This window comes from Saccopteryx leptura, chromosome 7 (genome assembly GCF_036850995.1).
Source record: "Saccopteryx leptura isolate mSacLep1 chromosome 7, mSacLep1_pri_phased_curated, whole genome shotgun sequence".
In the NCBI taxonomy this organism is placed as follows: domain Eukaryota; kingdom Metazoa; phylum Chordata; class Mammalia; order Chiroptera; family Emballonuridae; genus Saccopteryx; species Saccopteryx leptura.
This window is the reverse complement of record NC_089509.1, coordinates 63,465,447-63,489,023: the sequence shown is the minus strand read 5'-3', so window position 1 is coordinate 63,489,023 and position 23,577 is coordinate 63,465,447. Positions and strand designations below refer to the sequence as shown.

At 40.5% G+C, this 23,577-nt stretch overlaps 1 protein-coding gene across 1 annotated transcript; it reads left to right on the top strand.

Annotated features, from left to right (window-relative positions):
• Positions 1-14,983: 14,983 nt before the first annotated feature.
• LOC136378568 (intraflagellar transport protein 70B) lies at positions 14,984-19,186 on the top strand. The gene has a single exon (XM_066345621.1). It carries the CDS (start codon positions 15,215-15,217, stop codon positions 17,210-17,212), a length of 1,998 nt encoding a protein of 665 aa, XP_066201718.1. The 5' UTR covers positions 14,984-15,214; the 3' UTR covers positions 17,213-19,186.
• The last annotated feature ends 4,391 nt before the right edge of the window (positions 19,187-23,577 follow it).

Below are 23,577 nucleotides of genomic sequence, written 5' to 3'. Positions count from 1 at the left end.
TGTCATTCTTTTAATGTTTACAGTCCTTGATGACAATTGCCTCATTCCATTATTTCTAATAAGAGGTTTACAAAATGGTAATTCTAATTATACCTTTTCTTCTTCATTTATTAGCTAGACTATTTCTGTAACATCTATTTCTTTCTTTCTTTCTTCTTCTTCTTCTTCTTCTTCTTCTTCTTCTTCTTCTTCATCATCATCATCATCTTCTTTCTTCTTTCTTCTTTTCCAAATAAGAGGAGGGGAGATATACAGACAGACTCTGGCATGCACCCCAACCAGGATCCACCTGAACCCTTGTCTGGGATTGATGCTTTGCCTATCTGGGGCCATGCTCACAACCCAGCTATTTTTAGCACCTGAGGCAGAGGCTTCACGGAGCCATCTTCAATGCTTAGGGCCAATGCACTCAAACCAATCAAGCCATGGCTGTGGGAGGGGTGGAAAAGCAGATGGTCACTTCTGTGTGCTCTGACCAGGAATCGAACCTGGGATATCCACATGCTGGGCTGATGCTCTGCCACTCAGCAAACTGGCCAGGGCCAACATCTATTTCTATAATTTCCCTGACCTGAATTATTTAATTACTGTGAGGCACAGCTCATAAAAGATAGGCAAGCTAAATGCTTGATTCTTTTTATTTACCAGTTTTCAGAATGAGTTGGTTCACTAGCATCTTCCAAAGGTGACCAATGAAATTATTTTTAAAATATCATTATGATCTCATGAATTTTAACATATTTGATGTGTTTGATTGCAGTTATTCTTACTGATGCTCAAATTTAGGAACCTCCTCAAGTTGGCATGTCCTCTGACATGTCTTTGATATGTTATTTTTGACATGTCTCTTATAGATTCCTCATTTTTGGGTATGACAGTATGTTCAGGCTTATCTTATACATCTCCTACCCCAGACCTTAGATCTGCCATTTCTCTAAGAAGCCCTGGAGACCACAATCTGGGTAGTAGTAGTACTTATTTCTATGAGATTGTTTACTGTTTCTGAGCCTTTTTAATGAACAAAACTAAGAAATGTTCTTTTTTTTTTTTAAGGGAAAAATGCATTGAGTCCATACTGATGTTTTCAGTCCAAATTTAGGAATACAAAGTTTTCTTTGATTTGATAGTTGTATTTTTTTTTCTGCTAAAAATCTAGGTCCCTCCTTTTAGAATATTTAAATGCTTTCAGAATTTTTACTGCCAGTTTGGCCATTAAAGATAAAGTTAAGATGTTTTGCAGGCATTTTTTGCCCTGAGGGTATTTCCACTAGGGTCACATCACAAAGTGCAAAAATTACTATGTTTTAATATCACTGATACACAAAATATTAAACAGACCCTGGTCAGTTGGCTCAATGGCAGAATATCAGCCCAGCATGTGAATGTCCTGGGTTGAATTTCCAGTCAGAACACACAGGAGAAGGGCCCATCTACTTCTCCACCCCTCCCACTCCCCCTTCCGTCTCCCTCTCTCCCCTTCCTGTAGCCATGGCTTGATTGGAGCAAGTTGGCCTGGGCTCTGGGGATGACTCCATGGCCTTGGCCTCAGGCACTAAGGAGAGCTTGGTAACTGAGCAATAGAGCAGTAGCCCCATATGGGCAGAGCATCACTCCCTAGTCGGCTTGCTGGTGGATCCTGGTTGGGGCACATGTGGGAGTCTGTCTCTTCCTCCCCTCCTCTCACTGAATTAAAAAAGAAAGAAATATTAAACAACCATTTGGAGCCAGTCAGCCCCCTACTATGCGATGATCTCCTCTTCAGTTGTTGGACTCTGGAGAGGTGAAAGAAGTGTACTCTCTCAGCGCAGCAGCAGATCACCAACCCGTATAGAATTGGTTTAACATTTTAAAAACTGGGAACACCATACTCTGCATACTGGCTTATTATAAGCCTTGGAATCTTTGAGTTCCCTTCTAGGTCCAACAGGAACCTATATAGTCACTCAGTTGAGATACCCTTCTCTAGCTTCCTTACCCTTATTAGGCTTTATTTATACATATATCTGAAAATCTCACAATAATACTAATGACTGTTTTACATGATTCTGGAACTCCTGGCCAATAAAATAAGCAACAAAACAAAAATATGAGTTATGACTATTAGGAAATAAAATTAACAGTATTTGGAACCAATACCCAAAACAAAACAAATAAGAAGTCTTAGCTAAAAGAGCAAATTATGAGCACAACTTTATAGACCAAGCAGGTTTTTAACAATTTAAGGGTGGGGCAAAGTAGGTTTATTCTTGTTCATATGGAAAATAGTACAATAATTAACAAATAAAAATACAAGAGTAAGCTGTTTTATGTACTCACAACTGTAAACCTATTTTTGCCCCACCTTGTATTACTGTGGAGCCAGCTATAATGTTAGCAGGCCTGGATCAATTAGTAATTATAACTGAAGTTAAAAATAATTAATTATATGATTTTCAGGTATTTTGAATTAATTTCACTAAGATTAGTGAAGAATTCCTGACTATAGTGGATGTCAGTGATGCTGCCTTCCCTAAAAGCTCTTTCCTAAGAACTGGTATTTCCCTCCCCCACTGCCATCCACACGACTGCATGAGAGCTTTTCTGTGCTTACATAACCCCAACCCCTGGTCACACTTGGTGGTTTCCCAGATAGACACCTGGCATAAGCCAGTATAGTCAGAGGCTTCCTCTGGATTTTTCAAACTGGAGTCAAGAAAGAGAGTCAGCCACAGAGTTATTAAAGGACACAGCCCCAGAATCCTGTTGGTGTTTGTGGAAAGTCCTGTGTGCAGGAGAGCAGATGAAGCGGGCATGCAGTGAGCACGTCTGTCATGCTCCAGCCACTGCCAAGAGGAATTCTGATGGCAGTAGTTTTGTTTCTATTTGCTTTTGTTTTTAGATTTTATTTATTGGTGATTTTAGAGTGAGGAGAGAGAGAGAGAGAGAAAGAGAGAGAGAAAGTAGGGGAGGAACAGGAAGCATCAACTCACAGTTGCTTCCCGTATGTGCCTTGACTGGGCCAGCCTGGGGTTTTGAACCAGTGACCTCAGCATTCCAAGTCAACTCTTTATCCACTGTGCCCCCACAGGTCACCAAATTCAATAACTTAGAAAAAACAGATAAGTTCTTAGAATATATAACCTTCCTAGACTGAATCATGAAGAATTAGAAATCTAAATAGACTGATCAACAGTAAGGAAATTGAAACAACCATCAAAAACCTCCCCCAAAAATAAAAGTCCAGGACCAGGCTATATTAGTGAATTCTACCAACATTCAGAAAAAATTTGATACCTACCCTTCTCAAATATTTCCAAAAAATTGAAGAAGCAATACTTCCTAATACATTTTATGAGCTCAGCATAACCCCGATACCAAAACCTAGCAAGGATAACACACAAAAAAACCCAAAAAATACAGACCAATCTGAAGAATACAAATGCAAAGATACTCAATAAAATAGTAGCAAATCAAATACAACAATACATTTTAAAAATTATACATCACAATCAAGTGGGGGTCATTCCAGGATCACAAGGATGATTCAACATATATGAATGGATGAATGTAATAAACCACATTAACAAAACAAAGGTTAAATATAATAGGATCTTACTAATAGGTGCAGAAAAAGCATTTGATAAGATACAATATTCATTTATTATTAAAACACTCAATAAAATGGGTGTAGAAGGAAAGTACCACAACATAAAAAAGCCATATATGACAAACCCCCAGCTAATATTATACTCAATAGTGAAAAACTGAAAGCTTTTCCTCTAAAATCAGGAACAAGACAAGGATGCCCACTCTTTCCACTCTTACCCAACATACTTCTGGAAGTCCCAACCAGAGCAATTAGGCAACAGAAAGAAATAAAAAGTCATCTAAATTGGGAAGAAAGAAGTAAAAGTGTCACTCTTTACAATGACATGATTCTGCGAATATAAACCCTAAAGACCACCAAAAAATTTAGAAACAAGAAACAAATACAGTAAAAGTAGCAGGATATAAAATCAATGTACAAAAACCCACTGCTTTCCTATATACTAAAAATAAAACTTCAGAAAAAGAAGTGAAAAAATTCCTTTTGCAATAGCAACAAAAAGAATAAAATACCTAGAAATAAGTTGGTTTTTTGTTGTTTTTGTTGTTGTTGTTGTTTTTATTAGCAAGAGAGACACAGAGAGAGGGACAGACAGACAGGGAGAGAGATGAGAAGCATCAATTCTTTGTTGCAGCACCTTAGTTGTTCATGATTGCTTTCTTATCTGTGCCTTGACCGGGGAGGAGGAGAAGAGGTTTCGATTGAACCAGTAATTCCTTGCTCAAACCAGCAACCTTGGGCTCAAGCCAGCAACCCTGGGCTTCAAGCCAGCAACCAGCGACCATGTGATCATGTCTATGATCCCACACTCAAGCAAGGTTGCACTCAAGCCAGCAACCTTCTGGTTTTGAACCTAGGTCCTCTGTGTCCCAGGCCGATGCTCTATCCACTGTGCCACTGCCTGGTCAGGCCTTAGGCATAAACTTAACAAAGGATGTGAAAACTACAAAACATTATTAAAAGAGATTGAAAAAAGACACAATAAAATGCAAAGATATTCTGCATTCATGGAGTGGAAAGATCAACATAATTAAAATGGCCATATTACCCAAAGCAATATCCAGATTTAATACAATCCCCATCAAAATCCCAATGGCATTTCTTTTTAAGAAATAGAACAAAAAAATCATCAGATTTGTGTAGAACTACAAAAAATCCTGAATAGCCAAAGCAGTTTTGAGAGAAAAGAACAAAGCTAAAAGTAGCACAGTACCTTACTTCAAATTATACTACAGAGCTATGATAATCAAACATAGAACAGGTAGAAAAACAGACACAGAGACCAATGAAACAGAACTGAGAGCCCAGAAGCAAAACCATGTAATGGGCAAATAATCTTTGACAAAGGAGCCAAAATGCACTATGGAGGGAAAGAAGCCTCTTCAATAAGTGGTACTGGGAATATTAGAAAGCCATAAGCAAAGGAATGAAACTAGATTACAGTTTGTCCTGATGTACAAAAATTAACTGAAAACGGATCAAAGACCTAATATAAAATCTGAAAAAATAACTTACATAGAAGAAAACAGGTATTAAACTTATGAACCTTGGTCTTAGACAACATTTTACGAATTTGACCCCAGAGGCAAGGGGAATAAAGGCAAAAATAAATGAATGGGCCTATACCAAACTAAAAAGCTTCTGCACAGCAAAAGAAACTACCAACAAAACAAAAAGGCAACCAACTAAATGGAAGATGATATTTGCAAACAACAGGTCTAACAAGGGGTTAATATCCAAAATATATAAAGAACTCATACAATTCAACTCCAAACAAACAATTCAGTTCAAAAATGGGAAGAGGACCAGAACAGATACCTCTCTCAAGAAGACAAACAGCCTGGTGTAGTGGATAAAGCACGGACCTGGAACGCTGAGGTCGCCAGTTCAAAATCCTTGGCTTACCTCATCAAGCCACATATGGGAGTTGATGCTTCCTGCTCCTCCCCCCATCTTTCTCTCCCTCTCTCCTCTCTCTCTAAAAATAAATAAATTTTAAAAGTATAAGAAAAAGGATACTTTATAAAACAGAAGAAGAAGACATACAAATGGTCAACAGATATATAAAAAGATGTTCATCTTCACTAGCTACTAGGGAAAGGCAAATCAAAACTACAATGAGATATCTGTTAGAATGGCTATTATCAACAAGACAGGTAATAACAAGTGTTGGAGAGGCTGTAAAGAAAAAGGAACCCTCATTCACTGCTGGTGAGAATGTAAACTGGTACAGCCGCTGTGGAAAACAGTATGGTGAATTCTCAAAACATTAAGAACAGAGTTACCATATGACCCAGCAATCCCTCTTCTGGGTATATACCTGAAAAACCAGAATACACTTATTCACAAAGACGTATGCACCCCTATGTACACTGCAGCATTATCATGGTGGCCAAGACATGGAGACAACCAAAGTGTCCTTTGACAGAGGATTGGATAAAGAAGATGTGGTACATATATACTATGGAACACTACTTACCCATAACAAAAGATGAAAACTGTCATTTGCAACAACATGGATGGACCTTGAGAATATTATGCTAATCAAAATAAGTCAGTCAGAAAAAGAACCATATGATTTCACTCATATGTGGGATATAGCACTGAAAGTCATAGACACAGACAACAGTGTGGTGGTTTCCAGAGGGAAGGGGATGGGGGAGTAGTAAAGATTGTAAAGGGGGCCAAATATAAGGTGAGGGAAGATGTCTTCACTGAAACCTATATGATCTTATTAATGTTATCCCAATAAAATTTTATTTTAAAAAAGGATGGAAATTTGCCTGACCTGTGGTGGTGCAGTGGATAAAGCGTTGACCTGGAAATGCTGAGGTCGCTGGTTCGAAACCCTGGGCTTGCCTGGTCAAGGCACATATGGGAGTTGATGCTTCCAGCTCCTCCCCCCTTCTCTCTCTCCTCTCTCTCCCTTTCTGTCTCTCTCTCTCTCTCCTCTCTAAAAATGAATAAATAAAATAAAAATAAAATTAAAAAAAAAAAAGGATGGAAATTTTTTTTAATGTATTGGGTCTAAAATAATTAAAATTAAAAATTGTCAAAAATCAACACAAGCCTGACCTGTGGTGGCGCAGTGGATAAAGCGTTGACGTGGAACACTGAGGTCACCAGTTCAAAACCCTGGGCTTGCCTGGTCAAGGCACATATGGGAGTTGATGCTTCTAGCTCCTCCTCCTTTCTCTCTCTCACACTCATTCTCTCTTCTCTAAAAAATGAATACATAAATAAAAATTTTAAAAAAACCGACACACACACAAAAAATAAAGCTGAGGAAAAATGGTTATTCACTTGAGAAAAAAAAAAATTAAACTGAAGATCTACCTCACATCATATACACAAATCAACTCCAGATAGATTAAAACTTTTAATGCAGAAACAAAACTTTAAAAACTGTACATGAATATATCTAGTCATGGTATAAAAAGTATCTTAAATATAAGACATAAGAATTAATGACTGTTGAAGATTAATAAATTTGACTACATTATTCTTAAGACTCCATCTTAAAGAAAGTAAAAAGTTACAAATTAGAAGGAGATGCTTGCAATAACTGCAAAAAGATTAGTACAGGACTATATAAAGAACTACTAAAAATCAATTAAAAAAACACTAACAACCTCATATAAAAATGCATATAGGCCCTGGCTGGTTGGCTCAGTGGTAGAGCGTCAGCCTGGCGTGCGGCAATCCCGGGTTCAATTCCCGGCCAGGGCACACAGGAGAAGTGCCCATCTGCTTCTCCACCCCTTCCCCTCTCCTTCCTCTCTGTCTCTCTCTTCCCCTCCCGCAGCCAAGGCTCCATTGGAGCAAAGATGGCCCGGGCTCTGGGGATGGCTCTGTGGCCTCTGCCTCAGGCGCTAGAGTGGCTCTGGATGCAGCAGAGCGACGTCCCGGATGGGCAGAGCATCGCCCCCTGGTGGGCGTGCTGGGTGGATCCCAGTCGGGCGCATGCGGGAGTCTGTCTGACTGCCTCCCCGTTTCCAGCTTCAGAAAAATACAAAAGAAAGAAAAAAAAATGCATATAATTTCTCTCTCTCTCTCTCAATAAAAAATTTACAAATCACCCTCAACTTCTAAATCATATATAAAAATCACTCCTTTCCAAACTATATGAAGGCTCAGTCCCAAGACATTCTCATCCATTCACGCAGCAAGAGGAGTCATTGAAGTGAATGACATCCTATATACCTAAGACAGAAACTCTGCCTTAGGAAGAGAAGCCACTGGGAGTTCTATTCTGCACAAGGATCTCATGATCTCCTGGGACAAATAGTGAAGTGCATTTGAACGCTTAATGAAGTCCCCAGAGTAACACACTCACACACAAAAAGAGAGATAACCCTGACCAGGCGGGGGTGCAGTGGATGGAGCGTTGGACTGGGATGCGGAGGACCCAGGTTCGAGACCCCGGGGTTGCCGACTTGAGCGCGGGCTCATCTGGTTGGAGCAAAGCTCGCCAGCTTGGACCCAAGGTCGCTGGCTCGAGCAAGGGGTTGCTTGTACTGCTGAAGGCCCACGGTCAAGGCACATATGAGAAAGCAATCAATGAACAACTAAAGTGTCACAATGCACAACGAAAAACTAATGATTGGTGCTTCTCATCTCTTCGTTCCTGTCTGTCTGTCCCTGTCTATCCCTCTCTCTGTCTCTGGGAAAAAAAAGGGGGGGGAGGGATAAAAGTGCTTTGGAATCTTTGGAAGTGTCCAGGAAGTGGGAGGGTAAGCATTTAGGAAAATTAATGCAGGTCCAGGAGAGACAGGTTGGTGACAGAGACCAGAAGAGCAACAGCAGAAATTGGAGAGAAATATACAAAGTTGAAATATTTCTGAGGCAGGATTGTCAGAACTGAATTCATTGGATGTGGGGAGTATGGGAGCAGGAGGCTTAAAGGACAGGTTTGGTTTCTGAGTTGATCCCTTCGTCCACTGGTACAGGCTCTGGGAGTGCGTCATAACTCTCTACAAAGTTAAGAGAAAAGATTTAAAAACTAATACAGAATTTTTCAGACAACTGGATGGCTGGTCATCAAAGCTTTCATGGGCCACTCTCTGGTGGAAAAAAGCCAAACAATGTATTCAGAGAATGATGACATCTTTCTTTAAGAAATATAATCCGTTTGACCACGCTGTGATGCAGTGGATAGAGCATCAGACTGGGACGCAGAGGACTCAGGTTGCCGCCTTGAATGCAGGCTCATCTGACTTGAGCACAGGCTCACCAGCTTGAGTGTAGGGTCACTGGCTTGAGCATGGGATAATAGACATGACCCCATGGTCGCTGGCTTGAACCCAAAGGTCACTGGATTGAAGCCCAAGATCTCTGGCTTGAGCAAAGGGTCAAGGCACATATGAGAAAGCAATCAATGAATAACTTGAACAATTAAAGTGCTGCAATGAAAAATTGATGCTTCTAATCTCTCTCCCTTCCTGTCTATTTGTCATTATCTGTCCCTCTCTCTGTCTCTGTCACACACACACACACACACAAAAAGAAATATAATCTTCTGACCGTGGACTTCAAAGACCTTTCCCATATAATTTATTCATTTCATGGCCATATTACAGAAATAAAAACAAGCATACACAGGATATATCTGACCATGAAAGGTACCACTCTAGGAAGAAAAAAGTCATACTACGAATCATTTCTTACCTCTTGAAATGAGAGCAGTGAAAAATGCTCAAATGAAGTGATTTGGGTAACAGTCCTATTAGTGCTTTTAATAGTTTACTCCAACTGCAGGGAATGAATTTTTCAATGTCAGCACACACAATTGTGTCTTCTTTCCAAATTACTTTTTCTAAACCATAATGTTATTGTAATCTAATAAATTAGTTTTGATAAAGTTCAAAATAAAAACTATTTGATCAACCTGGCTGTTTGATGCAAAAGATAGTGCATTGGACTTCTAGATAGAAACTATTTGATCAAAAGCGAGATATATCGAGAAGAAATACACTGCTCACAAAATTAGAGGATATTTCAAAATCAATATGAAGCTATAAAATATTCCCTAATTTTGGGGAGCAGAATTAGGGGAGATTTCAAAATTCATATAAAGCTATAAAATATCCCCTAATTTTTGTGAGCAGTGTATATTACTATATAAAATATTAATAGAGCTGGAACTACCAGAGAAAAAAGAATCAGCTCTCAACAAAGTTAAATTTCTCACAATTTGAACATAACTAGTCCCAAGTGTTGATGTAGCTATAGTCTTTTCCAAAAGTCTTAAAATATTGAACACATGCTCCTATCAGTGATTACAAATTTGGCACTAATTTATTCTTTTCTCCCCAGTGTCAGGTGGGTGCGGGGAGGGGGAGACAGGAGGTAGTGGAAGGAGGGTCAGTTCTATCAGCATCAGTGGACACAGAGGGACAAATAAATCAAGTTGGACCCCAGGGGAAGCAAGGAAACTGAACCCCTCACTTGGTCCATCTTGCAGAAAATGGTGTGGAGTGAGCAAACAGAAATAACAATTTAGAAAAGGATTTTGCAGAAGGGCTTCTTTTACCAAGGTAATGTTTAACTACAGCTGCGGTTGAAATACTCATAACAAACAATGTTTACCAAAAAGAAGTGGTTAGTTTTACAAGAAAAATAAGAAACAATTTCCAATTAGTTTTAAGAGAAAATAAGTAAATCAGAAAAAGCTAAAAACTGTATGATTCCACACATAGATGGGATACAAAATTGAGACCCATGGACATAGATAAAGAGTGCAATGGTTACCAGATGCAGGGTGATGTGGAAAGGGGGAGAGATGAGGGGGTTCAGGGAAGGTTAAAAAGAGGGACAAATAGCCTGACCAGGTGGTGGCGCAGTAGATAGAGCATCGGACTGGGATGCCGAGGACCCAGGTTTGAGACCCCGAGGTCGCCAGCTTGAGCGCGGGCTCATCTGGTTTGAGCAAAAGCTCACCAGCTTGGACCCAAGGTTGCTGGCTCCAGCAAGGGGTTAGATCTGCCGAAGGCTTGCAGTCAAGGCACATATGAGAAAACAATCAATGAACAACTAAGGTGTCGCAATGTGCAACGAAAAACTAATGATTGATGCTTCTCATATCTCCGTTCCTATCTGTCTGTCCCTGTCTATCCCTCTCTTTGACTCTCTTTCTGTCTCTGTTTAAAAAAAAAAAAAGAGTTGTAAAAAAAAAATAAACTTTAAAAAAAAAAGAGGGACAAATATAAGGTGACGGAGGATGATTTGACTTTGGGTGATGGGTATACAAGATAATTGACTGTTCAAATGATGTGGAGATGTTTACCTGAAATCTATATACTATTGTTGATCAATGACACCCTGTTAAATTTAATTTTCTAAATTAAAAAAAAGAAAAAGCAAGAGAATGACAAGTAGACTATGCATGGGATCTGGATCATCTCACATCTTAACAGGCAGAAAGATAAGTGTATTTAGAACATCATCCGTGCCTTACCAGGCGGTGTGGTGCAATAGATAGAAGAGTGTCGGACTGGCACATAGAGGATGCAGGTACAAAACCCCAAGGTTGCTGGCTTAAGCGTGGGCTCACCAGCTCACCAGCTTGAGTGAGGGTGGTTGGCTTGAGTGTGGGAATCATAGACATGACCCCAAGGTCGCTGGCTTGAGCAAGGGGTCACTTGCTCTGCTGTAGGCCTCCAGTCAAGGCACATATGAGAAAGCAGTCATTGAACAACTAAGGTGCCACAACAAAGAATTGATGCTTCTCATCTCTCTCCCTTCCTGTCTGTCTGACTCTCTGTCAAAAAAAAAAAACAAAAAAAAAAAAAAAAAAAAAAAAAAAACTTGTTTTTAATTTATTTATTTATTTTTTTTGTATTTTTCTGAAGCTGGAAATGGGAAGAGACAGTCAGACAGACTCCCGCATGCGCCCACCAGGGGCGATGCTCTGCCCCTCCGGGGCGTCGCTCTGCCTCGACCAGAGCCACTCTAGCGCCTGGGGCAGAGGCCAAGGAGCCATCCCCAGCGCCCGGGCCATCCCTGCTCCAATGGAGCCTTGGCTGCAGGAGGGGAAGAGAGAGACAGAGAGGAAGGGGGGGGTGGAGAAGCAAATAGGCGCTTCTCCTATGTGCCCTGGCCGGGAATCGAACCCGGGTCCCCCGCACATTAGGAATGTTTTTAGCTTCTATACATTTTGCCTGAAATGAATTCTTCTATGTGGCAAGCAAGCCTCCTCTTATGCAACATAACCTACTGAGTCCAACAGCATTTTCTCAGAGCTTAATTCCTTTCAATAAGGCACCCACCACGAGCTTTCTTATTCTAGGAATGGTATGATACACTTACTTTTTTATTTTGTTTATTTTTTATTATATTTTACTATTTTAGTATGGTTTCAGGTGTATATCATAATGGTTAGACAAGCATATGCTTTGCAAACTGCTCACCCTGATTTTTCCAGTACTCACCTGGTACCATACATGGTTATTAGAATATTATTGACTATATTCCCTGTATTTTATATATTTTACTGACTGTTTGTGACTACCAATTAGTACTTCCTAATCCCCTCTCCTCTTTCACCCAGCTCCCCTAAACCCCTCCCCTCTGGTAACCACCAGTCTGAACTCTGAATCTCTAAGTCTGTTTCTGTTGCACGTTCGTTTATTTTGCTCTTTAGATTCTACATGTAAATGAAGTCATACGATGATGCGCTCACTTTTTTATATATGTTCCAGCTTTTCAAGATTCTGTTGGAAACATCCTTCATGACATTTTATAATACTCCCCCCATTTATTGCTTTCCAGAATTTCTATCACTAATTTTAAAGGGCCTTCTTTTGCCATCTCCCATCCCCCAAAAAATGAATCTATTCCCCAACTGCCTATCAGAGACTAAATAAGTGTCGGTCTATCACAGCAGCAGTGACGGTCATGCCAATTTCACACTGGGATTTGTGCGCTCATTCCATTTTGAAAATGACCCTGCCCTCCATCTGTCTAAGTAGAACGTCCTGCTTTTGTCAAGCCAGGCCTTGCAAGCAGCAGCACATGAAACAAGGGGGAAGATACGGAACAACCTCGCTCCTGCCCCTCAGCTGCCATGCTCACAGGTCCCAACACAGAGAGGAACAGAGAAATTCGGGGCAGAACAGATAGTCCAGCTATTTTTCATATATTCCCAAGAAGCCATCTGAAGGGGAATGCTTTCATGATGCAACTCAGAAACAGAGAGACAGACTAAAGATATAAAAGGCAGTAGTATCTTGTTTCCATGTTCTATCACCTTGCCTTGATTTCAGAGCAACTTACACACGGTAAACATCTTAAGAAATAAGGATTTAAAATACAAAAGGATTTTTAAATATTAAGCCTTTTGGATAATTATTTCTTCCAAGAGATATGCCAATTAGGCAGTCATAAAGGATAGAATACCCTAATCTCTGATAATATAGCAGCTCTAGCCAGCATCCCTCAAGCCATGAATCTTTTTGGCTTGAGACCAGAAAACCTGCAGCCAGAGAATGAGTTGGAAGAAGCCTCAGAGAAGGGTTATAGTGGTCTTCCTCACCTGCTTACTCTGGGGATCTCAGGCAGTATAGGACCCCACTCAACCCCTTTGAAATTGGTCTAGTTTGTCCCAAGCTTGGTATTCATACAGTAGAAGGTTCTTTGTCCAGTCCCAACCCAAACACACCTTTGCCAAACTTCTCAGCAAGGGAGAAGAACGTATAAGTATATGAAGTCAGTCACTAGACTGTTTAGCATTCAGATGCCTTATTAAAGTCTCCTTTAAACTCTAACAGGTGACTAGGAACTATACCATCCCTCACAAATCACTTAACATCTGCTCACAGCTGCACCTCAGGCCAGGAAATTCAAATTCTTCTGCTCAAACCAAATTGGTTGTTTGTTGTAATGGAAAAATAACAACCCAAAAAGCAAGACACGAGTATTCCCTCAAACTGGGTTTTTATGTGATACACAGATTTAATTAATTCACCAGTATTCCCTAATGAATTTACGTTTTGGATATCATGGCTCAGCTGCTTCCTTTATCTGTAATATGTAGAATACAGGGAGATTATTAAAATTAGAGATAATATATGTGAATAGTCTAATAGAGTGCCATGTAATATGATTGATGTTGGCTCCAAAACATGTACACAGAAAAGATTTATGGGCAGCAATACCATTGAACAGGCAGATAAGGGATTTGCATTAAAGTCTTTAATTATATAGCCATGACATGCTTTTATTTGGACTATGTTTATTTTGGGTGGTTATGAGGCTAATGAAAATCATAGAAGGCCAAGAAGACAACCCCCTCACCCAAGGCCACCAACAGAGGCATCGCATATGATAGATATTCATAAATTACAGTTAATTTTATGACAAAAAAATGAACATTTACCCATCTCACTGGGATAAGCCAGTTTTGTCTTTTGCTATTTTTCTTCTCTAATGCTTGACTGAAAAAGTGTATTTATCTCTGACAAATTCTTCAGTCTCCAGGTCATTCTAAACTATGGATATGTATTTTTTATTAGTGATCCAATAAAATTTTATAATTAAGTTTGCCCCATGATTAGGCACTATTAAGTTCAAACGAATTTATACAAAAATAGCCCTGAGGTAGTGACATGGAATCTAGAGCATCTATTCCAAATACACGACAAAAGAAAAAATAAAACCCAGAATGGTTTCTTGTACAGTCCAACAAATCACCACCGAGATCTTCAAACTAAGAACCTAAAAGACAACTAAAGTGTAGGTAATTTAAAACAATTTCTTTTAACTGAAAGAAAATCCTATTTCTATCTTCTCAGTGATATCCGAAAACATTAACGCCTGACAAGTACAGACGAGTACAGGCTGTGTTGTGTCTCCCTCTCTGTCACACATATACACACATCACAGTCTGGCTAATTAAGTAGGTAGGTCTGGGTTAGAAGAGCAACTGTGCATAGAAAAAGGAACACGTTTTGGTCATGGGTTTCTGCTGGTTTTTAAATTTTTTTCCATCCTCGGAAAAAAGGAGGTCATAGATGTCTTCTATGTTTCTCCTTTGTAGTGAAACTTGGAGAAATCAGGGAAGTCTGTAGGGCCAGATTAAACTCTGTCTTCTACGTTCTCGTTTCTTCCACTAAAACGACGGGGAACCACTCGAGAAAGGCTCAAAACACCGTGGGAAAGGCTCAAAAACGCAAGGGTGTTCAGAAAGTAAACCTTCCTCCCCCACACGGGAGACCGAGGAAACCCAACACACAGGCAGCAACCCCACCTACAGCAGGAACACAAGCTAAGCCAATCCTCATTCCCAACCGCGCAGGATCCTTCCCGCAGAGACTACGCCTCCCAGCATGCAGCGCGAACACGTCTGGCGGCGCGACTGGACTGGTGCATGCCGGGAAGTGGAGTTTCGGTCTCTGAATTACCTAGAGGCGGTTCCTCTGCTATTACAGACTCAGGACGCTCTGACTCTTGGATTCTCCGGAGATCAGACCAGATATGGAGACCCTCACATTAGTGATGTCTTTCTAATCCTAGTCTACTCCTTCCGTAATTTAGGGAATACGCAAAAACCGAACAAAGATTCTTTAAGGACTGCCGTTGCCGGTTGGCCTGTTGCCTTGGTAACTAGGACGCACAACCACTGTGGCGGTGATGGCGGAGCTGGGCGGTACGCAGATCCCCGACGGGGAGTTCACTGCGGTCGTGTACCGGCTCATCCGCGATTCCCGCTACGCCGAGGCGGTGCAGCTGCTGAGCGGAGAAACCCAGCGGATCCCGAAGAGCCGCGCGGGCCTGTCGCTGCTGGGCTACTGCTACTACCGCCTGGAGGAGTTCACAATGGCGGCCGAGTGCTATGAGCAGCTGAGCCAGCTGCACCCAGAGCTGGAGCAGTACCGCCTGTACCAGGCCCAGGCCCTGTACAAGGCCGGCCTTTATCCCAAGGCCACGCGGGTCAGCTTCCTCCTCGTGGACAACCCCACCTACCACAGCCAGGTCCGTCGTCTGCAAGCTGCTATCAAGTACAGCGAGGGCGATCTTCCCGGGACCAGGAGTCTGCTGGAGCAGCTAATGAGCGGGGAAGGGGGAGAAGAGAGTGAGGCTGAGAACGAATCAGATGCCCAGGTCAACCTGGGTTGTGTGCTGTACAAAGAGGGACAGTATGAGGCTGCGTGTTCCAAGTTCTTTGCAGCCCTGCAGATCTCAGGCTATCGGCCTGACCTTTCCTACAACCTGGCTGTGGCCTATTACAGCAGCCGGCAGTATGCCCCAGCTCTGAAGCTTGTCGCTGATATTGTTGAGCATGGCATCCGCCAGCACCCAGAGCTAGGTGTGGGCATGACAACCGAGGGCATTGATTTTCGCAGTGTTGGCAACACTTTAGTCCTTCACCAGACTGCATTGGTGGAAGCCTTCAACCTCAAGGCAGCCATAGAATACCAGCTGAGAAACTATGAGGCAGCACAGGAAGCCCTCACTGACATGCCACCTAGGGCAGAGGAAGAGTTGGATCCTGTGACCCTGCACAACCAGGCGCTAATGAACATGGCTGCCAGGCCTACGGAAGGGTTTGAAAAGCTACAGTTTCTGCTCCAACAGAACCCCTTTCCCCCAGAGACCTTTGGCAACCTGTTGCTGCTCTACTGTAAGTATGAGTATTTTTACCTGGCAGCAGATGTCCTGGCAGAAAATGCCCACTTGACTTATAAGTTCCTCACACCCTATCTCTATGACTTCTTGGATGCTGTGATCACTTGCCAGACAGCTCCTGAGGAGGCTTTCATTAAGCTTGATGGGCTTGCAGGGATGCTGACTGAGCAGCTTCGGAAACTCACTGTACAAGTACAGGAAGCAAGACACAATCGAGATGATGAGGCTGCCAAAAAGGCCGTGGATGAATATGATGAAATCCTGGAGAAGTATATTCCAGTGTTGATGGCCCAGGGAAAAATCTACTGGAATCTTGAAAATTATTCAATGGTAGAAAAGATCTTTCACAAATCTGCAGACCTCTGCAATAACCATGATGTGTGGAAGCTAAATGTGGCTCATGTTCTGTTCGTGCAAGAAAACAAATACAAAGAAGCCATTGGTTTTTATGAGCCCATAGTCAGGAAGCATTATGACAACATCCTCAGTGTCAGTGCTATTGTACTGGCTAACCTCTGTGTTTCTTATATTATGACAAGTCAAAATGATGAAGCTGAGGAATTGATGAGGAAGATCGAAAAGGAGGAAGAGCGGCTCTCCTATGATGACCCAGATAAGAAAACCTATCATCTCTGCATTGTGAATTTGGTGATAGGCACACTTTACTGTGCCAAAGGAAATTATGACTTTGGGATTTCTCGAGTTATCAAAAGCTTGGAACCTTATAATAAAAAACTGGGAACCGATACCTGGTATTATGCAAAGCGATGCTTCTTGTCTTTATTAGAAAACATGTCAAAACAAACAGTCATGCTTCCTGACAGTGTTATTCAAGAATGCATACAGTTTCTAGAACACTGTGAAGTTTATGGCTGGAAGATACCTGCAATTATTGAACAACCACTGGAAGAAGAAAGAATGCATATTGGAAAGAATACGGTCACATATGAATCGAGGCAGTTAAAAGCGTTGATTTATCAGGTTACAGGATGGAATCTGTAGTCATGCCTGATAATGGGCATTTATTGTATGGCTCTGTTATCTATATTAAGTATTGTCTTTTATCTGTATTTATTCTTTTACTGTTACATTTCTTGAAAATTTTACCCTTTAAAAGTTAATTTTAAATAATGACACAAACACTTTGCTAGTTATGCAACCATAGAGAACCAGTGCATTTCTTTCCAGAAAATTCACTCCAAGGAGTGACTAATCTGTCATGTCAGGGTTCAAGTTTGGCCACTTCAGGAATCTGACTTTGTCACTGCATGTGGGAGTGGGATGGAATCTAAATCCCAGAGGACTTTCCCTCACCTAAAATCGGGGAAAGAATCTCCTGGCCATTAATTGTTTTCCATGGGATGTTTTTGGCAATAAATGACAGAATGGCCAAATCAATACTGTTTAAATAAAATGCATTTTTATCCCATATAACAAGTCAATCAGAAGGCAGGCACTTTCGGAGTCACACAATTCAGTCGCTGCACAGCCTCAGGGCTTCTGTTAGCTTCTGCTCTCTCTATTCTCCCCTTAAGATATCCTCTTTTTTTCTTTCTTTCTTTCTGTCCATTCATACCTTTTAACCATTATCTTCTTGGGTTGTTGGTCATTTTCTTATCAATTTCTAATAACTATTTATCCATTAAAAAAGGTTAACTTTTGGGGTATAGCAAGTTTCAGTTTTGCCAAGATAGTCATTTGCCATTTTATTTTGTTTGGGTATTTTTAATCACTCACATTTTAGTGAAATGCTTAAATTCAATCCATCATTTTCTTTGATGGTTTCTGGATAAAAAAACGTCTGCACCCAAACCAAAGTTACCAAACAATTATCTCATGGTTTGTTTTAGTGCTTGATGCTTTCCTTTTGTTTGTTTGTTTGTTTAACATTTAAATGTTTAAGTCATTTGTGATTCTCTTGGTGTCCCAATCTAAGGTATGGCTGAAGTTACATTTTTTCCTTCAAAGCCCCCTTCTACTGACTGGATAGTTCATAGGTACCACCACACTCCCATTTGAGATGTTTACTAACCTTTAACATTATCCGGATTCCCTATAACAATCTGAGGGGCTAAAAAGAATTGTACTTATCAACTGCTTTCAAAGCACTATTAGAATTCATCAAAGCTACATCTTATGCTTTAGAAGAGGAGCTGGCAAACACGGCCCGCAGGCAGATTGGGGCCACCACCTGTCCTAACTGAAGTTTTACTGGAATAAAACCACACCCCCTCACTTATGTATTTTCTATGGCTGCTTTTGTACTACGAAGGCAGAATTAAATATGGTAGTCCCCCCCCTTTATCCACGGGGGATGCATTCTAAGTCCCCCCTCCCCAGATTTACCTATAATAAAATTTAACTAATGAAATTGGCACAGTAAGAGGTTAATAATAATAATTAATAATTAAATAAAACAATTATACTATTAAAAAAAGTTAACTTAGTTGTAGCTTTCTTTTGAGAAATCTCACAAAATATAATAAAAGAAACTTGAACTCTAGAGGGATATGAAAAAATTGAAAAGTGAATGAAAAAGTTGTGTTTAATAGTATGATATTTGTAGACCTGTGTTCCCTCTCCTTTGTGTATTTGTGCTTTCCTGGATCCTGAGAGCACCCTGCATGACGAGATTACATCCTCCAGGGACTAGGCACTATCAGGTCCAGGACCCAGTTAATGTGTAGGACATCTGGACATTAATAATCAGTTCAACAATATTGTGCTCTGCTTCATCATTAACCCCTGAAAGTACATTAGTTTATAATGCATATATTTAACATAGATTTTAGTATGTCTTGACAGATATATGGTTATAATGTTTTATCTACTAAAATTCCTATGTTCTAGGTGGAATTTTATTGTTGATGTTTTCTGTTTGTTTTTTATGTGCAAAACTCAGGAGAAAAATCTTGTGCCATAACAAAATTGTAGTGCTATATTGTGTGTGGAGACAATAAATGCTTGAAAAATTTTCATGGTTTTCTTTTGCTTCATTTGTTAATAATTTGAATTTACGAACATAGATATGCCGTTTTCATAATTGAGTTTTAGCAGTGATTAATATCAGCTGTATGTTCAGTTCTTAATTCTTACTCTTGTATTTCTATTCAGGACACATTAATGCTGGAGTTTGCTTCTATGTTGTAGCCTCTTGGAAATCGGGAAAAAAATGTATTGCAATGATCTCATCAACCTCTCCTATTCATACAACAGACGGAATGGTCTATCAATGGATTCTGAAATCATTTCTGGTAGTGTCATTCAGAGCCTCTCAACAGTATTCTGTTGGAGTTCTCACCATGAACCCCACTTGTTCTGCTCGGGCATTTAATTTTTTACGGGCAACAAGAGCTTTACTATTTGTTTCACCTGTACCTTAAATCTTTGCTCTTTAAAACTGTAACTGTCACCCCAGCTCAACCTGGCTTAGAAAAAAATCAAAAGTAGTAGGTTGAATCATATAAAATTTCTGATTTCAAAGGTTTTTAAAGGTTTCTTACTATGATTTTTTTTCCTTTTGAGGAAACAGCTACATAAGTACTGAGATGTATGCTCAGAATAATTCCTCTGTAGCATGACATCTTTATGTGCTGAAATTCTATCATCTGTTCAAGAATTTTGTTCATTGCAAATGCTAATGCATGGTCTCCAACTTATGTTGCTTTTAATCTGTATTATCCAAGTTACTCCTGTTTATCTAATTGATGATCATCTCATATTGTGAGGACAGTAAAGGGATCTTTGAATATGAGTTTATATGCTGTATATTGAAAGACACATTCTATTTATTTAAGAAGTACAGGAGGCCCTGGCCGGTGACTCAGTGGATAGAGCACTGGCCTGGTGTATGAACATCCCGGGTTCAGTTCTGGTCAGGGCACACAGAAGAAGTGATTCTGCTTCTCTCCCCCACTCCCTCTCCCCCTTTTCTACCTCTTCTCCTCCTGCAGCCAGTGGCTAGGTTCGAGTATGGCCCCGGTGCTAAGGATAGCTCGGTTTGTCCAAGCATGTCAGCTCCAGGTGCTAAAAACAGCTCAGATGGGGTTGCTGGGTGAATCCCAGTCAGGCATATGCAGGAGTCTGCCTCATTATCTCCCCTCCACTCACCTTAAAAAAACCAACAAAGAAGTAGAACAGGAAACATACATAGTCTTTGGTCAGGTGATTCCTTTCTAATCCTAGCCAGTTCTAATAAAAAATCACTTAGGGAACATGAACATGTAAAGAAAAAATATTTTGCCAATATTCTTTTCAGGTTGGCTTTTTGTGTCAGTAAATAGGACAAATGAGCATCTTGGCTATTATGTGTGCAGTTGCTGGGCCGGCCTGTCGCTGCTGGGCTACTGCTACTACCACTGCAGGAGTTCACGATGGCGGCCGAGTGCTATGAGCAGCTGAGCCAGCTGCACCCGGAGCTGGAGCAGTACCGCCCGCAACAGGCCCAGGCCCTGTACAAGGCCGGCCTTTATCCTGAGGCCACCCAGGTCAGCTTCCTCCTCGTGGACAACCCCACCTACCACAGCCAGGTCCGTCGTCTGCAAGCTGCTATCAAGTACAGCGAGGGCGATCTTCCCGGGACCAGGAGTCTGCTGGAGCAGCTACTGAGCGGGGAAGGGGGAGAAGACATTATGATAATGGTTTTTGGCTTCGTTACCTATATTTCACACCCTTTCAAAATCTATATTTATCCTTGGCAGCTTTACATCTGTTATATATTGAACTTTGTGCAATAGTAATAACAAATACTTGATCTGAAGAAGTTTGTCATTTAAGAAGAGTAGGGAGCAAGTACTATGAACTAAATCAGTTTGCCTTCCCTCTGCAAGTAACAGTCACCATGTCTTGTCCTCATGCAACAACTGCTAGATTGACATATTTATATAAGCAAGTAACCCTTAATAGCAATATGTATCTACTTTAGTCTTTCAAAATAGGGTGTGAAGGAGCCAGTGAACTTTCAGAGTGACTGTGTTTGTGTTCCTCTGATTGCTAGGCCATGCTGGGCCATTTCTCAATCAACAAAGACAGGTTCATTGTGCCATTTCAAGATCGACTGTGCTTCCAATAAGACCAAATCTGACCTTAGTTATACACTTCCACTCCATTTTTCCCCCTTTACCAAAAACCCTGGCCCAAGCTCTTTGAGAAGTACAGGTATTAACTGGATGATAATTCTTTTCTTGGTTCTATCCAGGTTATGAGGTTTAGTCCATGACTTAATTTTTTGGATGATTGGTTGGTCTTAACTTTTATAATCAACATTTCCCTTCATTTTCCATATTTGATATAACAGGATTGACTGTGTCTCCTGTGAATAATGACAAATATCAAGTGTGGAAACTTTCTAATACGTTCAGTGTAGGTGAAAAATAAACACTAACCTGACAATGGAAAGACCACAGTATGGGTTCCAGACATTCCACAGTCAAGTTTTAGGTCTTAAGATATTATTTACCTTTGAGGTCTCACAGTCATTTGAATTATTAGATACTCTTAACAGTTACTCCTGGACATAACATCTTATTCTGCATAAGCCATGTAGAAAAAAGTTGTCCTCTTTTATTTATTTATTTTTTTGTTATGTGAGAGGTGGGGAGAGAGAACTCCTTCATGAGCCACTCCCGCCCCCGCCCCCGCCAGGGCCAGAATCTATCTGGCAAGCCACTACCAAGTGATGCTCCGCCCATCTGGGGTTACTGCTCCATTGCTCCACAACGGAGCTATTTTAGTGACTGAGGCGAGGCCGTGGAGCCATCTTCAGCACCCAGGGTCAACTTGCTCGAAACAGTAGGACCATGGCTGTGGCAAGGCGGAATGGACGGAGATAGAAAGAGAGAAAGGGGGATAGAAAAGCAGATGGTCGCTTCCCCTGTGTGCCCTCTAAGCCAACTGCCAGGGCTAGAAGTTGCATTTTTTCATGACCTGGATATATAAACAAGTCATCAGGAAATAAAATATATAATTGTATTTCAAATAAATGTTTTCCTGGTATTTTGGCTTACAGTAAATGTTAACTCCTAAGGTAAATGTTTGTTTTTATCTTATTGTTGGTTGCTATAACATATTATTACTAGAAAGTTTGGATTTTTGCGTTTTTTAATACTTGGAGGTTTTGCTTACAATTCAGCCTATGAATATATATAATATAATAAGGTGGTCCTGGTTCTCTGCTGTGGTGTGCATAAGCTTAAAATTTTGTAAATATTTAGAAATTATTTAATTTTCTTAACTTTTCCTTTTAGTTTATATACTAATGTATATCAGGTGGAGATATTTGCTTTTAATTCTTTCAAAAACTGATATACAAAAATGATATGTATCCAGGATCTCATAATGTGCATTTTAAATGACTTATTCTTGAAATAATTAGACCCTTTCCTGCCCCTGAGGTGATGGCCTCCAGCTGCCAGTCTGCCTGAAATCTGGAAACAGAGGAACCAGTGAGGTAGAGATGAAACAGAGAGTTGGCTGGGATTTACTCCACATCCCACCTTGGATCCCCTTCAGTTCTAAATCTCAGTAGTTGATTCCATACATTGGTGGAACATAAAAATGAGACTAAGAGACATGGACAAGTGTGTGGTGGTTACCAGGGGTGGGGGGAGGGAGGACAGGGGGAGAGTTAGGGGGAGGGGGAGGGGCACAGAGAACTAGATAGAGGGTGGCGAAGGACAATCTGACTTTGGGCGAGGGGTATGCAACATAATTTAATGACAAGGTAACCTAGACATGTTTTCTTTGAATATATGTACCCTGATTTATTAATGTCATCCCATTACCATTAATAAAAATTTATTTAAAAAAATAAATAAATAAATAAATCTCAGTAGTTAATCAAATGTCTGCTCCAGTAACGGAACAGAAGTAATGAATAAGAAGAGTGGGAGTAACAGATGTCCCAGCTACTTCTGTAACTAACTCACCACATCAAATCATCAGTCCTTATACCCTTGTTTTCTCTAATACAAGGAGAGGAGGTCATGCAGACTTTCCAAAAGGACAAAGCCACAAGGAACAAGAAGACAGTTCCTAGTTTATAAAGCTTTCTCTTTGTTTCCTTTTTCTGACTTCAAAGGATCTAGTTAGGAGATAGTAGTGTTTACTGCAGCAGAATGTATCACAAGATAAGACAGGAAAAATCTACCTGCCTTACCACCCCCTTTACTTTCCCGTTTAGATTTTTTTTTTCACTTTCTCCCTTTTGTCAATTATAGGAACACTTCTCTGACAGCTGGCAGTTGAAACCACAAGCAGGTATAAAAACTGTATATAAACCTTTTAGCAATAAGTGTCTGGTAAGATAGAACTCTATGAAAGTAACTTTAGAAACCACAAACTGCATTTTTGCAAATCAAGATAACAGT